Source organism: Bos taurus, chromosome 4 (assembly GCF_002263795.3).
Source record: "Bos taurus isolate L1 Dominette 01449 registration number 42190680 breed Hereford chromosome 4, ARS-UCD2.0, whole genome shotgun sequence".
NCBI classification, from domain to species: domain Eukaryota; kingdom Metazoa; phylum Chordata; class Mammalia; order Artiodactyla; family Bovidae; genus Bos; species Bos taurus.
The window spans coordinates 44,672,600-44,689,602 of NC_037331.1; the positions used below are offsets into that span (position 1 = coordinate 44,672,600).

A 17,003-nucleotide genomic window follows, 5' to 3' on the forward strand; every position below is an offset into this window, starting at 1 on the left:
TATGCTTTGGTGCTTCATAGGAAGGAGAGGTTGAATCTGATTAAGTGGGTGAGAAAATAATTCTTCAGAAGTTGGAGAGCTGAATTATTCCAGCTACAAACAGAAATAATAATTATGTGATGTGATACAGGTGCTAACTACCACTTTTGTGGCAACTGTATTATAATATATAAATGTATCAAATCAACATGCTGTATGACTTAAATTTACACATTGCCATATGTCAAATATATTTCAATTAAAAAAAGAAAAGAATTCATCAATAAGCAGTAGAATGATGTATCAAAGCTATGCTTTGTAAGGATCAATCTGTGCTGCTGAAGACATGTGAAGTGGAGAGAGATTAGACAGGAAAAGACTACTCAGTGGACTACTGATTTAATGAGGCCCAGAATGAAGGTGGTAACCGTGCAGAGAGGAGATGGGATGGGTGTCAGGAATACAGGGAATTAGAACTAAAAGGATGGAGTAACTAATTAGATGTGAAAAATGATAAATCAAAGACTAAATTAAAATTTAGAGCTGGTGAATAAGTGAGAGGCAATGCCATCAAGAGAAATAGGAAAATCAGAGAGAGGAGTTGGCAGAAGTGGGAAGATAGGAAGTTCACTATTCAACATGTTGAGTTGAGGTGCCAATAATTCAAATGTGTAGAAAAGTATACAGGCTATTAAAAGTACTGAATTAAATGTTGATGAGCCAGTCAAGGTTGGATATGCAAATTTTAGAGTTGCCCTTAAAGATATGATACTTGAAGCCAGAGGATGAATGAAGTTCTCAATAGTGAGAATGTCTATGAAGAGAGAGGAAAGCCTGGGAGAAGTACTAAGAAATGCTGATATTTAGAGGGTTGAGGGAAGAAGAGCCAAAAAGGAGATAGACATAACTATTAAGAAGGTAAGAGGAGAAGCAGCAGAGAACCCAGAAGCTGAGGGGAAAGAGAATTTCACCAGCTGGAGAAGACAAGAACAAGTGTGCCAAATAGTACAGAGAAAACGAAAAACGAGGAAAGTTGCATGTGGTGTTCAGAAAGTCTATGGTGACTTTAAAGTTGTAGATTTAGTGACACTTCAATTTTTAAATTTCTGGGGACAAGTTTTTTTTTTTTTTTAAAGGAACAAATTGACTTGGCTAGAGAAGAAAATGTCAGTCTCTTCAGTTCTGGGTTGACAGAAGCAACAAAAGAGGAGGCCCCAACCAACTTAATAAAAAATATGAATGTGATGCGGGCCTGGGAGAGGAAAAGCCCGAGAGGAAAAGCCTTCACTCTTAAAGGACGTGGCTTGGAATTAGGGGTAGTGTAACACTGGATGTGATTTTGAGTGTCCTTCATGTCACTAAGGTAAGGATAGTCCTGAGGGGGTGGTAGCATTCGGGGGGACTTGCCTCACCCTCCAGTCTCTGAAGGAGAGTTTAATACAAAGCTGAGGAAAACAGAAAATTTGCCTTTTTTTTTCAACTTGGGAATTCTTCTTACAAAACTGAAACCCTATACATATTAACTCCCCATTTCCCTCTTCTCCCAGCTACGAACACATTTTTATTTATGCTAATAAGCATTCTTTCTGTTAACTGTCATTGTAGCACATCTTTTTAAATAAGGGCATTAGAACAACTGATCTGTCTCTTTAAAATGATCCAGTAATAAACTGCATTTCTGTAATGTCCCTTTTTAGTGTTTTCTGCAATAAGACATTAATCGATAGTGCTTTATCTTTCTCTCTAATTTGTCTACTAATTACCTCCTGTGCCTTCTCTTTCATTTTTCTATACGAGTAAAATATGCATTTATTAATAAGAAGTGAGAGTCTTTTTAAAATCTTTGAGGATTTGGGAGGTTTCAATTGGGCTAATGTACAAGTTTGCTGTTTGGAAGTCAGAGAGAAAAGAAAAATGGAAAGAATGAAAAAGGACATATAAAGAAGCAAAGCTTGATGTATGAAATAGGCATAAAGAGAAAGTGGTAGAGAAATTAGTGGGAGAGAGAGACAGAAAGGGATAGAGACAAAGAAAGAGACAGATGGAGGCGCCTACTTGAGATTTTTATTTCCAAGGTTTGTAAAAGTGAAGTCAAGATTACATATCTGAGATATAATACAGTTGCATGTCTTTCTATGTCTCAATATATCTGTGTTCAAATAATCCTATAAGATAAAGACCTTTGTGAAAGATAACTATTTTTTATTCATAAAATAAAGTCTCTTATAATGAATGAAATCAATCATTTCCTTATAGTTGTTCAAATAAGCTTTCTCTCTGTACTCCCTCCCCCAAATGTAACACCATACTGCCTGGAGGAGCCGCTTCCCCTTACTTTAAACTGCATCATATATCCTGGCTGTATAATGAGTTCTCTGGAGGAGAGTGCATTGTGAGTCTTGTCCTTCTTTTTATTTGGCCAGTAGAGGTGGAAGGATGGATTGCCACAGAATCCTGCTGTCCTCACTGCATTAGGGTAAAAACTCCAGTTTTCTTCATGGGAGGTGCCTTCTGTTAAGATAAATTGGAAGTAATACCGCATGTTATTCTCTTAAATTAATTGGTTTATTGTTGAACTACTTGAATGTCTATTCTCTAGCTCTTTGCTTACCCTTTAAGATTGATTTTTATTTTCTTTAATTGGTATAATATATATATATAGCAATCAAATCTAGAAAAGATTATTAAATGCTAGTAAACAATTACCCAACTTTTAAAATATAATTGCTAGTCTGGGTAACTTTTACCATTGCAAGATTTTTCCTGGAATACTTTCAAACCAATAAAACATGTATCTCTGCATACAGAAATTCTTAAAGAAACTGAAATTATTTGGGGCTGCTGAAATTTCAAATTATATTTAGAGCAAGACATTTTGTCTTTAATGGGATTTATTAAATTCTTTGTTGACATTTCAACAAGCAGTCAACCTTGAAGATGTATAAACTATTAGGCAAAATAATAGCTAACATTCGTTGATCAGTAAATATACAGTAGGCACTCATCTAAATGCTTTTCATGTAGTAATTCATGTAAAGACATAAGCAGACAAAAGATACACAGGGAAGATTGCTCAATGTCTTGTTTCTTACCATCATCAAAAGTGTCAACCAGCTGACTGGGATTGATTTCCGCTCCACCAATCAAAATGTTGTCTAGTGCCCACTGAGCACGCTCTACCCCGGAGACCACAAGTCCATTGCTGATCACAAAAGGCTGCCACCAGCGGAGTCGAGTTGTGTTGGTAAGAGCCTCCTCGGGAAGAAGTATGTAGTCATGTCTGACTGAAATGTATTTCTGATAATCCATCTCATGGAGCAAAGTCCAAGTAATTCCTATAAAACAAATATACCAACATAGTAACATACTGGAAAAAACACAACAAACCACCAATATATTGAAGTTACTGCAAGTTCTCCAAAGAGATCTTCAGCCATATCATGAGAAGTGATTTCACTGACTTTAATGTAAGTATTCATACACTGTTTCAAAATGAGAGTGATGATATAAAGGGAAGGGTATTTAGAAATACTTGGGCAAAAATAAAAATACTGAGGTAAAAATTAAATTTTCTGCTTCTAAAGTTTTGTTCTTGATTCCTATATCCATTATTTCTCATAAATAATGAGAAACACCCGTGTTTTAAATCTTTCTAGATAAGATACTCCTAGTATTTTAAAATATAGTGATTATAATTCTATGCAATTTGTGATTTGTTGGACGAATATGAAGCTTCTCTCATCAACTGATAAGACAGTAGGTGGAATGTTTAAATTACTTAAGAAAACATCTTTGAATTCCTAAAATACTTTAAAGGTAGGGTCATCTATTTATCTGCCAGTTATTAAGAATGATACCTATCCCCTAATGCTGATTTTCTAAAGACCTCATGGTACTACTCATCTGGTTCTAGCTACTTCAAAATAACGAAACAAAATCTTGTTAACATAGTGTGTGACAGACTCACAAATTGACTATAGTTTCCAACAACTACTAATGCTTTCTTATAGATTTTCTATACCATTTATTATATGCTTGTTCACACAAAAGCTTTTTAAAACATTTAAAAATGTTTTTAAAATTATCTTTTACTTGGAAGACTATGCAAAAATTTATTTCTTAATTGTATCATTTATAATCAAGCTTCAGCTATGCCTCGTGATTATTGTCTTTATTCATAAGCTTGGAGTTTTTTTTAAATGTGATTTCTCTATTTTCCCTTTTTGGGTATATTTTGTACAACACAGAAGTTACAAATATAGAATGTGTAATGGGTGGAATGCAACCAAGGTCTATAGCTTTCTCTTTGTGACTTTCACTGTTTGCATTGCCAGGTCAGCAAAGCTTTGCGGAGACTTTTCTGAGGGGCAATGGATGGAATTTGGGAATCTGCTGCAAGGCATGGCTTTCACCCCTGAAACGTGCCTCCGTCTGTAGAGTAGTCCAACAGCACGCCTTCCTTCCGGCAGATGGGCCGATGGCAGGAGGTCATGTTGTTCTCACTACCAATGCGCCCCCAGTACTGCAGGAATCTGAAATCAAGCACAAATTAGCCATCAGAACAGTTAGTTAGAACAAATTATCTACTCAAGCCGTGGATAACAACTTCTTTCATAGGTGTGTTCTCCTCTGGGGGCCAATTTGCTAAGTTGTAACAAAGATACCAAAAAAATTGACTTACTTTGCCCCTCTGAGATCCAAATCTTGAGTAATAGCTTGTCTTACTGTGGATCCCCCAAAATAGAGTGCAGTGTCCTCTGCAAGAATCCCACACTCAGTACAAGTACTTCCACCTTCCAAGGACATCCATAAATCAGGCTTGATTTCTTCACTGTCAAAGCGTTCCTTCAGAAAAGTCTGGAAGTAAGTGGTATGCGTTTAAAAGTAAAAACTTCGAAGAATAATTATGGGATAGTTAAGACAATACAAAGTTACATCTTGGACCTTAAAAATTAGAGCTGATTTCAAATGCTTTTCTGAAAGATATTAAAAGAAACCCAACATGATACGTCCACAATATTCTTGTCCATCATCTATTGACGATCATTTAAACTGCTTAAATAATGCTTAATTATTGGAATTTAAAATCTAGAAAGAATCTTAGAACAATTGTAAAGTTGAGTTTAGTAATATTCATATTTGTAAAAACTTACTTAAGCATATACTCTCAAAATATTTATCTATATATGATGGAAAGTACTCTTGTAATTTATTATGATATTATGAAACAGGAACAAAAATTTTAAAAAATTAAAGGAATAAGATAAAACAGATGGTTTAGCACTTCCCCCTGTCCCAGTATTCCCTGAATGATTGTCATATTCTCCTTGGAAATGTGTGCCCCCTCCACTCCCTGCACCTTGGAGAGTATTTTAGGAACCCAGGACCCTTCAGCTTTCAACACAGAACAAACTTAAAATGTCTTATTTGGTTAGGCAGGGACACTTGAAACCAAACCTTTCTGTATGAAGTTAAAAGAAAACAATCTTGGAAGGCAATTTAAAATACTTTTCACATGTTTGTCAGGGCCAAGATTCAGGATGATAGGGAGAAGAGCTCAAAATCTAGAATGAACTATTTCCCCTGAGTCTCCAATTTATCCTTTTAACTAAAAAGGACCACCAACCAGGAATAGTCTATTTCCAAAACATAATAGATAAATAAAACATTAGGGTTCATTACGGTTAATTTTATGTTCAATTATTTCATTTCCTCGCATCACAGTCAAGCTCTTGATTTTCTATTCATTTTGTCCAGAGGACATTCTTTTTGTCCACAATACAGTTTTGCATTAGGTTGAGGCAGTTTTTTTTTTTCATTTTTCTTTTTGTTTTTTTTTAGTGCTAGAAATATGTCATGAAAACAATATGTTATAGTTACAACTGTAGTAGTTGTTTACAGATAAACTATATACCTTTTCACTTCTTAGGTAGGCTGTCTAGTTGCTATCTTATTGTATGGTTCAGATGATTTAGATAGACACTCTTCAAATTTGGAACATAATCAACTCTATAGTTAAAGACATGTGGTCAACATGTTAGCCTTACCTCACCTCACTGATGTTAGCAAATAAATGCAATTTATAACTGGAGGTTTATATATGAGAACACAAGGGTCAGAAGACATGCTTTGGTAATCATGTTAAACTCTCAGAAATATCTGATTCAGGGTTCATAATATAGATTTCTACAATTTCTTATCCAACTGGAAGCACGCTAATGGAATTTAAATGTTCATGAAAGACTACATCAAAAAATTTATTTAGTACCTGTAGCTACGTTTCTCATGTTATAATCTCATTTGATAACATACAAACTAACGGCTTCAGATACAAGTGAGTACTGCTCCAATTTTATGTTTTTAATCTATTAGTTTCAAAGTTGTTGAAGTATTGTAGGAAAAAAATCACAGTTTAAAAAAAAAGTATTTATTTTTGGCTGCTTGGGTCTTAGTTGCAGCTCGGGGGCTTCTCTCTACTTGAAGTGCATGGGCTTAGTAATTGTGGAGCACAGGCTTAGTTGCCCTGTGGCATGTGGGATCTTAGTTCCCTGACCAGGGATCAAAACTGCATCCCCTGCATTGGAAGTCATATTCTTAACCAATGGACCACCAGGGAAGTCACAAAATGACAGGTTTTATTTACATTGTTTGTCACTTATACACTCAATTTCAATCACTTGTACTTTTTTAACTTAGTCATTTTTCTGTTATTGTAAGATAAATACAGTATATTTATTCACAGAAACAGTGTTTATATATATATATGGCAACAGTGTGGAGCAACTTTGCATGTTAAATAATGATATAATAGCTAAAATTTCCAAGACTAACCTCTCTATTCTTATTTAATATGCAACCACATTTCAGCAGTCAACAAATCAGAACACTTTCTGAACAAAAATTCTGGTGCCATTTCCACCTTTTTGAAAACTTGTTTTTTTTGTGTGTGATAATGTATCAATATTATTTGCTTTATTTCATAACAACAACAGTATCCTCCTAATTTAAATAGTATATCTACTGAAAAAAGTGAATTAAGGAAGGTTTAATATTGACTTTAATAGTCTGCTCTATAAAACCCCCCTAAACAGAGTATGTTCTTTAATCCATACAGACTGGTTTATATTATTAAGTGGGTAAAACATACTAGCACTTGGTCCTAATATTCTTGTATTTAATAAACCCTATATATATATATATGTATATATAAGTATATGGAGAAGGCAATGGCAACCCACTCCAGTACTCTTGCCTGGAGAATCCCATGGACGCAGGAGCCTGGTAGGGTGCAGTCCGTGGGGTCGCTAAGAGTTGGACACAACTGAGCGACTTCACTTTCACTTTTCACTTTAATGCACTGGAGAAGGAAATGGCAACCCACTCCAGTATTCTTGCCTGGAGAATCCCAGGGATGGCGGAGCCTGGGGGCCTGCCGTCTATGGTGTCGCACAGAGTAGGACACGACTGAGGCGACTTGGCAGCATATATATATTTAAGATTCTGTCCAAAGGATTTATTTACTGGGAGTCCCAAAGAACGTGGTTATAAATTATTAGTCTCACTCTTAAGTTGGCTCTTGATGCACGACCTGGAATGAGGGTACATGCTTTCTTCAGGTGCTTTAATTTTACCTTCAAAGTATGAGTCAAGTAGCAGTTTGGCCCAGAGTATCCCGGATCACAGATGCACTGTTCCTTTAAGCAATCTCCATGGCCTCTGCAGTTGTCCAAGCATTCAGGGCCCAGGTAGAAATTGTCAATTGCCCATTGCATATCTGAGTGCTTCTGATAGAACCGAAACCTTACTGGACTATTGGTAACACAAGAGGAAAGGAGTGAAGAACAAAAGTTAACTTTATTCAGGTCCATAGTCCTGCATGTACATTCAGTATTCAAGAGAAAAAACATTTAAACCATTCTGACCAAGATGAAATGGGTTAATAAAAGTTGTTTTGGGACCATCATTATCTTTCTATTTCTAGCAATGTAAGTTTAAAGCCAGTTCAACTTACATTTTAAAATATGTGAGTAAACTTGTAAAACAAAATGAAAATACAGTGGAACCTCTATGTCAAGCAAAAGGAACATTTTAAAACACAAATCTGTAACTATTAAAAATCAACTTATAAACTGGAGTCCAGTGGCTACAATGCAATTTAGATTCATTAACTGTATTTCTGAAATTGTACAGAAGGTAAATGACTCCTTTGACAGTGCCTTGTCAGCATATACACGGCCTTCAGGTGGTTGGGAAACAGCAGCTTCTGAATCCCCTAAAGATAATCAATATTCTCAGAGTAACTATGCTAATTAGAAAATAATTTTGAAGGGTCATATTAAAGGAAAATTTCCCTGAGATTTTAATTTTATCATTGCTCTTCTCTGTCCTCTGGGGAAAACAGAAGTGTCATAATTAACCTTATATTAACATATTCCACCCTTTTTTGGTGGAAAGAGTTCAAAGTACATGAAGCAACATCCTGGGAAGATATAAACATTCTGTATCTTGTTTCTGGTGGTTACATGGATTATACAAGGGGAAGAAATCGTGAGGAACAATCAAAATGTGTTCATTTTACTGACTCTAAATTATATACCTCATTATAAAAAAAAGAGAGTGAGAACAAGACGGGGAAATGAGGCAATGAGGGTATGGTGGCTCTCCAGCACCCACTTCAGCCCAGATGAGTCATATGAGAATCATAATGTAATTTCCCTAACTGTTGGTGGTGTAAGGAATGAACATTCTTGAACTAATTTGTACCAATGAGATGCAAAGAGGTACTTGCTCCAGCTTTGCTGGAAACCAAAGCAACTCTCTTTCTCTTCCATTGGACACAGGTAAGGATGTACTGTGGTCCAGCTTTCTGGGAGACATCTATGTTCACAAAGAAAACTAGTCTGAAGACTGACTGTGACATCCATGTGTGGACAGTGGAGCAAAGAATAAGAGTAAGAGAGTAAGAAATAATAATGTCCTTGAAGACACTGTTGACCTTGTCAACCAACCAATCCTACAGTCCACTTACCTTTGGATTTTTTTCATTATACAGATAATATATTTCACTTTCAATTGAGCCAAATGTAATTTTAATTTGAATGGAATTTTCTGTTACCTGCAGCTGAAAGTATACTGATTGTTGTCTAGCATGTTAACTAAGCCTTTTAGATTTGTTCCAGAAAACTGAGTGATCATGCAATAGACAATCTCTATGGGACTTTTTTGCCTTGTGTAAATACCTTATTCAAAGGCTCTATGTGTTCTGGTCATATATCTCGAATCTGTTTCACACAAGGTTCTTCATTTAGCCAGAAACTGTGACATATTGTGGAAGCATAACTATCATTTTCTTTAATGTATCTTTTCCCCTAATTTTACAGTTGAAGGGAATTTTTTTGTAATTGCCTAAATTAACTTATCCACATACTTTTCAGAAAACAGTTTAACCATCTTGGCTCACTACTGTCTAGGCTAATTACTTTCCACTGCAGGTACAGATCATAATACTTAGATTAAAAAAAAAATGAAACCTACAAACTACATTTGTACAAACAGCATGGAGAATTAGGATTTGTACAAGTGTTAAGAGCATGATAAGTTAGGTTTTCTCTTGGCTCCATCTATCATGGATTGACAAGGGACCAATGTGGAAAGCACAATTTACAAGGTCCATAAGGTAACATATACCTTTTCATCTGGCTCCAAGGCCATCACTATTGCTCACAGAGCACTAGTGAGGTATGAAAAATGGAAGAGCCTGTCAGGGCCTACCTTGACAAGTCTGAGGATTACATCTTGAGGTCTCCTTAAATTAGTTCATCATGGAGGTCACTAATGAGTGAACTTTAGAGTTAGGGAGGAAGAGAGCATTTTACTGACAATTACACAGTACTTTCAGGCTGACCACAGTGTCTAAATCCACTTCTGAATGCTTAGAACCAGGGTTTAATTTTCTACTTACTTTCCAACTAAGCTTTCAGGAAGTGGGTAGGTGATCCTTTTCCACCCTTTAGTTGGAAAGAATACAGATGGTTGAGAAACGCTTCCAGAGCATTTTGCGTCTGCAGGTAAGCACTGAGGAACCAGATAATTCCAGCTCACACCAAAGTCTGTAGAGTACTGAACATGAATTTGATTCTGGGTGACTTTTTCAGACACTTTACATCCAACAGAGATCTAATAAACAGAGAGATGAAAAATTATTAAGATTATTAAGGTATTAAAACCATATTGCATGCTCTAAGGACTTGGTAGTAAGAAAGCTGCTGATTATTTGACAGACACTGCAACACATCCGTTTCTTTTCAGGTTCATTATTTGCTGTGCTGATGAATGGTGGAGTTGACATGGTTGCCCTAGGTGACAAATTATAGAAAGTGCCAAATATATTGTGCGGGGAGTTTGGAGAGAAGCTGAAAGCTGTGCTTCTGCAATAGCTGGCAGATTGCCTTGGAAGGCCTGGGCCTACTCTTACAAATTGTTGTTTGTTGTGCTAATGGTCTGGCACTTCTGTTTGGCAGAATGCTCGACCAAGAAGGATTGCTAATAGCTTTACCAAGTTTACTGTTTTGTTACACAATTTATGACTCTCAATAAATCACTTTCAGCTGCAAGTAAGATGCAGTGAAGTAATTACAGAGGGTATTTTTGATAAGACACAGCATTCTTTGTTGATGGAGACAGTCATAATGCAACATTTGTTGCTAATACAGTGGGAATGAGGTAGACAGAGTAAGTTGGTTGACATAAGATCTTAGCTAAAATTGATGTTGGCATTAATGCTAATCATGCCTTTGTTTTCTATAATTTTCTTTCTCCAGAAACACTGAAATGTTTTTATTAAAAAAGTAGGTATAGCCACAATCTTCTCTTAAAGGAAAAGAATGCCTACATCATATAATGATTTAAACTCAGGCAATTGAAATCAGTTTTCTACATTTTTCTTATCAATATTTTTCTCTATTAATATTTAATCTCAGAAGCACATTAAATCTTATTTAAGTTCATCTTAGGGCTTCCCTGGTAGCTCAGCTGGTAAAGAATCCACCTGTAATGCAGGTGACCCCACTTCAATTCCTGGGTCTGGAAGATTCCCTGGAGAAGGGATAGGCTGCCCACTCCAGTATTCTTGGGCTTCCCTGGTGGCTCAGATGGTAAAGAATCTGCCTGTAATTCCAGAGACCTGGGTTTGATCCCTGGGTTGGGAAGATCCCCTGGAGGAGGGCATGGCAACGCACTCCAGTATCCTTGCCTGGAGAATCCCCATGGACAGAGGAGCCTGGCAGGCTACAGTCCATGGGGTTGCAAAGAGTTGGACACAACTGAGTGACTAAGCACAGCACACAGCACAAGTTCACCTTGAAATAGTTCAAAAATAAAACACTTTTAATCATTAAGTTATATATACTTGGGATGTATATTAATATTAAATTTTGTTAATAGTTTTCAATGTATGTATTAAGTCAATAAAAGATTGTATAATCATTGTCTCTACAATTTTTTTTTAATTTTTATATTACTGGTATATGGCTTATTTATATAGTTAAGGTCATGGGGCTTGTGATTTCTATCACATCTCCTTTCAGCTCACCTATCTGGTCTGTAAAGAAGACAGAGGGATCTTGAAGAATTACAGTGGATTGCTGTACACTGGACTTCCTAGGTGGCCCTAGTGGCAAAGAACCCACCTGCCAATGCAGGAGACATAAGAGATGTAGGTTTGATCCCTGGGTCGGGAAGGTCACCTGGAGAAGGAAGGATACATGGCAGCCCACTCCAGTATTCTTGCCTGGAGAACCCCACGGACAGAGGAGCCTGGTGGGCTACAGTCCATAGGGTTGCAAAGAGTCGGACGTGATTGAAGTGACTTAGCATACACACATAGTTAAGGTCATAACATTTTCACCTTGAATTGCATGATCCAGCCTTCAGTGGGGGTCAGGTCGTGGGTCACTGCATATACTTCTCTTCCATCGTGACTGCCACAAATCATGACACCATCAGGGGAGTCACAGAATCTTTCTACTGTACAATCATCATGGAATAGCCAGTGCTCATTTACTTAAAAAAGAAAAACAAAAATGTTATGACAGATTTATGACAAACATACCTTAAAGCAAATTTTCACTTTAGGTAAGATCGATAATTATTTTAAGTAGTAATCTCTCTAATTACATACCATCTACAGACAAAACACTGATATAAGCACATCATTTTAGGAACATAGATACTGAGAGACTGAGATATATCAAGTGTCCAATACTAGTTTGTTTTTCATTTGTAACACATACAATACATTCTTTTTTTCCCTAAACTAGTTAAGTCTACATTTAGGAAAAAAGAATGCATTTTATGTGTTACAAATGAAAAACAAAGGGAAATGTACATCCATTTGTTTTTCTGACAGGTGTTTAACTTTTTAGGCCAAATCTAAAGAAAGAGGAAGATTTTTAGTAACATGATAGAGAAGTGAGTTAGCTATTTATACTCAAATTTTGGTAGTGTCTCCTGGGCAATGAAAAAAATTGTAATAGCCAAACTCTTATAACCAGAGAGTAGACTAGTGGGAGGGGAAAAGGGGACTTGTCAGTCGAAGGGCACAAAGTTTCAGTAATGCAAGGTGAATACGTTCTGGAAATCTATCGTACAACATGGGGGCTATAGTTAATAATTCTGTATTGCATACTTAAAAATTTACTAAGAGAGATATTAATGTTAAGTGCTCTTACAAAATAGAAAAATTAATATTAAAAAAGAGGGGGGCAGGAGGAAACTTTCAGAGATGATTGATAAATTTATGGCCTTTATTGTGATGGTTTCATAGGTGTATATATAAATCCAAATTCATCAAGTTGTATACATTAAATACCTACAGCTTTTTGTACATCAATTATACCTCAATAAAGTGATTTTTAAAAAAGCTTATAAGAGTCTAATGAAAATTTAAGCAGCAAGATATGACTTAATCAGTGCAGAGTAATCCTATTGTGCCTCTCTCTCAAACACACGCGCACACACACACACACACACCCCACACATTCATGTCCCTCACAATTTGCTTTCTCTTTTGGAAGGGATGCTTTAACTTCATGATTTTATCCCAGAAAGGTTAGAAATTAAACATATCTATACATTTCATCTAATTCATGATACATTTTGATTTCACAGGCCCAACTTTTTTTTGGCAGTTTCCTGGTTAGCTCCAGCATTCACAGTGGAGATGAATAGGTACAACTGGAAGCCTGGGTTACTGTGCAAAGAGTTGGATGGCCTCAGAAGAGAAGAGACCAAACAATTTAATTGGAATCCAGCCTTCACCAGTGTTGTGTTCTTTTGATTTTGTCTGGGCTTAACATATGCCTGTAGAACAAGCATTTTTATCTCCAGGACTCAAATGGCTACCATAATGCGATTATCTGTTGGTTTTCGCTCCATTGGATTAGGAGTTACATTTAGTCCTACAGCAGAGATATAGGACTCAAGAATCAAAAGGCACAGAAATCTGAATTCCAATAACAATATGCTGAGTTTATTCTCTGGTATATATTTTATTATATACTAGAATGCTGCAATCTTGAAAAAGGGCTTACATTAATCAACTAACACTAATCTCTTTTGCAGTATCATAAACTACTTCTGTAAGTAGATATTATACTTTCTAGGAGCACTATCTTTGCAAGACAAGCATGAGCTTAATTGTACATCACAAATTAGTCTAAAATAAAAATCAGTATTTTCAGTACTTGAAAAAACATGTATTTGCTTTTATTCATACAGAAGTTGCACTTAAATTTTTCTCTGATCATAAACTCACTTACATAAACCATTATATAGGGAAAACAAACGAGTAATTTAGCAAAGTTCCAAATCAGATTATATAAGTCTACTCGACAATCTTCTTGAAAGAGTTAGACTACTTGATAGTGGTGAAGAACATTTCAAGCCTTTTCAATTTAAAATGGTGATTTTCATTAAATATTTGCAATTATACCATTGTCCATGTGAAATACTAATCAATGAATTAATAAGAATAATCTAAATATTCAATGTTAAGATGATAAAATTATAATGGAATACTATATAGCCTTATGATTATACAGTGGAAGTGAGAAATAGATTTAAGGGCCTAGATCTGATAGATAGAGTGCCTGATGAACTATGGAATAAGGTTCGTGACAATGTACAGGAGACAGGGATCAAGACCATCCCCATGGAAAAGAAATGCAAAAAAGCAAAATGGATGTCTGGGGAGGCCTTACAAATAGCTGTGAAAAGAAGAGAAGCGAAAAGCAAAGGAGAAAAGGAAAGATATAAACATCTGAATGCAGAGTTCCAAAGAATAGCAAGAAGAGATAAGAAAGCCTTCTTCAGCGACCAATGCAAAGAAATAGAGGAAAACAACAGAATGGGAAAGACTAGGGATCTCTTCAAAAAAATCAGAGATACCAAAGGAACATTTCATGCAAAGATGGGCTCGATAAAGGACAGAAATGGTATGGACCTAACAGAAGCAGAAGATATTAAGAAGAGATGGCAAGAATACACAGAAGAACTGTACAAAAAAGATCTTCACAACCCAGATAATCACAATGGTGTATCACTGACCTAGAACCAGACATCCTGGAATGTGAAGTCAAGTGGGCCTTAGAAAGCATCACTACAGTTGAACTATTCCAAATCCTGAAATATGATGCCGTGAAAGTGTTACACTCAATATGCCAGCAAATTTGGAAAACTCAGCAGTGGCCACAGGACTGGAAAAGGTCAGTTTTCATTCCAATCCCAAAGAAAGGCAATGCCAAAGAATGCTCAAACTACCTCACAATTGCACTCATCTCACGTGCTAGTAAAGAAATGCTCAAAATTCTCCAAGCCAGGCTTCAGCAACACGTGAACCGTGAACTTCCTGATGTTTAAGCTGATTTTAGAAAAGGCAGAGGAACCAGAGATCAAATTGCCAACATTCGCTGGATCATAGAAAAAGCAAGAGAGTTCCAGAAAAACATCTATTTCTGCTTTATTGACTATGCCAAAGCCTTTGACTGTGTGGATCACAATAAACTGTGGAAAATTCTGAAAGAGATGGGAATACCAGACCACCTGATCTGCCTCTTGAGAAATTTGTATGCAGGTCAGGAAGCAACAATTAGAACTAGACATGGAACAACAGACTGGTTCCAAATAAGAAAAGGAGTTTGTCAAGGCTGTATACTGTCACCCTGTTTATTTAACTTATATGCAGAGTACATCATGAGAAATGCTGGACTGGAAGAAACACAAACTGGAATCAAGATTGCCAGGAGAAATATCAATAACCTCAGATATGCAGATGACACCACCCGTATGGCAGAAAGTGAAAAGGAACTCAAAAGCCTCTTGATGAAAGTGAAAGTGGAGAGTGAAAAAGTTGGCTTAAAGCTCAACATTCAGAAAACGAAGATCATGGCATCTGGTCCCACCACTTCATGGGAAATAGATGGGGAAACAGTGGAAACAGTGTCAGACTTTATTTTTCTGGGCTCCAAAATCACTACAGATGGTGACTGCAGCCATGAAATTAAAAGACGCTTACTCCTTGGAAGGAAAGTTATGACCAATCTAGATAACATATTCAAAAGCAGAGACATTACTTTGCCAACAAAGGTCCGGCTAGTCAAGGCTATGGTTTTTCCTGTGGTCATGTATGGATGTGAGAGTTGGACTGTGAAGAAAGCTGAGCGCCGAAGAATTGATGCTTTTGAACTGTGGTGTTGGAGAAGACTCTTGAGAGTCCCTTGGACTGCAGGGAGATCCAACCAGTCCATTCTGACGGAGATCAGCCCTGGGATTTCTTTGGAAGGAATGATGCTAAAGCTGAAACTCCAGTACTTTGGCCACCTCATGGGAAGAGTTGACTCATTGGAAAAGACTCTGATGCTGGGAGGGATTGGGGGCAGGAGGAGAAGGGGACGACAGAGGATGAGATGGCTGGATGGCATCACTGACTCGATGGACGTGAGTCTCAGTGAACTCCGGGAGTTGGTGATGGACAGGGAGGCCTGGCGTGCTGCGATTCATGGGGTCGCAAAGAGTCGGACACGACTGAGCGAGTAATCTGATCTGATCTGATCTGATATAGCTATTAAAATTATATTTTCAAAGAAACTTAAGGACAAGAGGAAATGATAAGGATTTAATTCTAAATGAAACAAGCAGGCTAAAAAATATAAATAAGATTCTAATTTAGTTTAAAATATGATTATATAAAGGCACAGAAAAAAGACTCTAAAAAATATCAAAATGTTGATGATGGTTATCCTCTGGGTGATTTTCATCTTTATGATTTTCTGTATTTTCTTAATTTCACACTTTGAACATGTATTGCTTTTACATTAAAACATTAATGATTAAGTATTTTAAGTTACTAAAATTCCCCACATTTCAACTGTCTTCAGCATAGATTTCATTCCTTTGGAAGGTTCTTATCAGTCTCATTACTGCAAAATACATCCAGATCCTTCTTTCTGCGTAAGATTCTAACGCAGAGTTGGGTATTGCACAGTCTCATTGTCTGATGAATCTATAGTGGTATAGTCTATCCATTCCATAAGACTTGCAGTATTGATACAATGCATGTAATTAAACATTACTACTTTACCTGAAGATACCATTTCAGGTTTTATGCAGTATAACCAAATATGTGGCATCACAAAGTCACATACTTCATATAATACACCACTTTAAAAAAGGGACCAGAATAATGTGATGAAATGAAAACAAATCATTAAAAATAAGAATAGCATGGAGAGATCCTTGACAGTACACCAGGACTACTGCAATACTCCTATTAAGAATGAAGAGTAACAAACATGACCCTGGATATTTCTGAAACATGAAATGCCATCACAAAGGCATGTACAGCTAAACAAAATCCTTGTCCTTGGAGAGTAAAACAAACGTCCAAAAAATGCTGGCTTTCTAACCAAAATAAAAAACAAGAAATGTAGAAACAAAAATTTTCTCAGAGAAAATTACCCTATTAGTAA

The 17,003-nt window shown here is 36.4% G+C and overlaps 1 protein-coding gene across 6 annotated transcripts in view; it reads right to left on the reverse strand.

The window, feature by feature from the left end:
- RELN (reelin) overlaps nucleotides 1-17,003 on the reverse strand; it is a 558,501-nt gene that overhangs the window by 19,799 nt on the left and 521,699 nt on the right. For all 6 annotated transcript variants that reach the window (NM_001206458.2, XM_005205336.5, XM_059885396.1 and 3 more), the window contains 7 exons: nucleotides 11,885-12,039; nucleotides 9,941-10,155; nucleotides 7,611-7,788; nucleotides 4,661-4,836; nucleotides 4,405-4,511; nucleotides 3,072-3,314; nucleotides 2,315-2,490 (listed from right to left, as the gene is read on the reverse strand). In NM_001206458.2, the coding sequence (NP_001193387.1) occupies nucleotides 2,315-2,490; nucleotides 3,072-3,314; nucleotides 4,405-4,511; nucleotides 4,661-4,836; nucleotides 7,611-7,788; nucleotides 9,941-10,155; nucleotides 11,885-12,039 (1,250 nt within the window). The remainder of the gene's footprint in view (nucleotides 1-2,314; nucleotides 2,491-3,071; nucleotides 3,315-4,404; nucleotides 4,512-4,660; nucleotides 4,837-7,610; nucleotides 7,789-9,940; nucleotides 10,156-11,884; nucleotides 12,040-17,003) is intronic.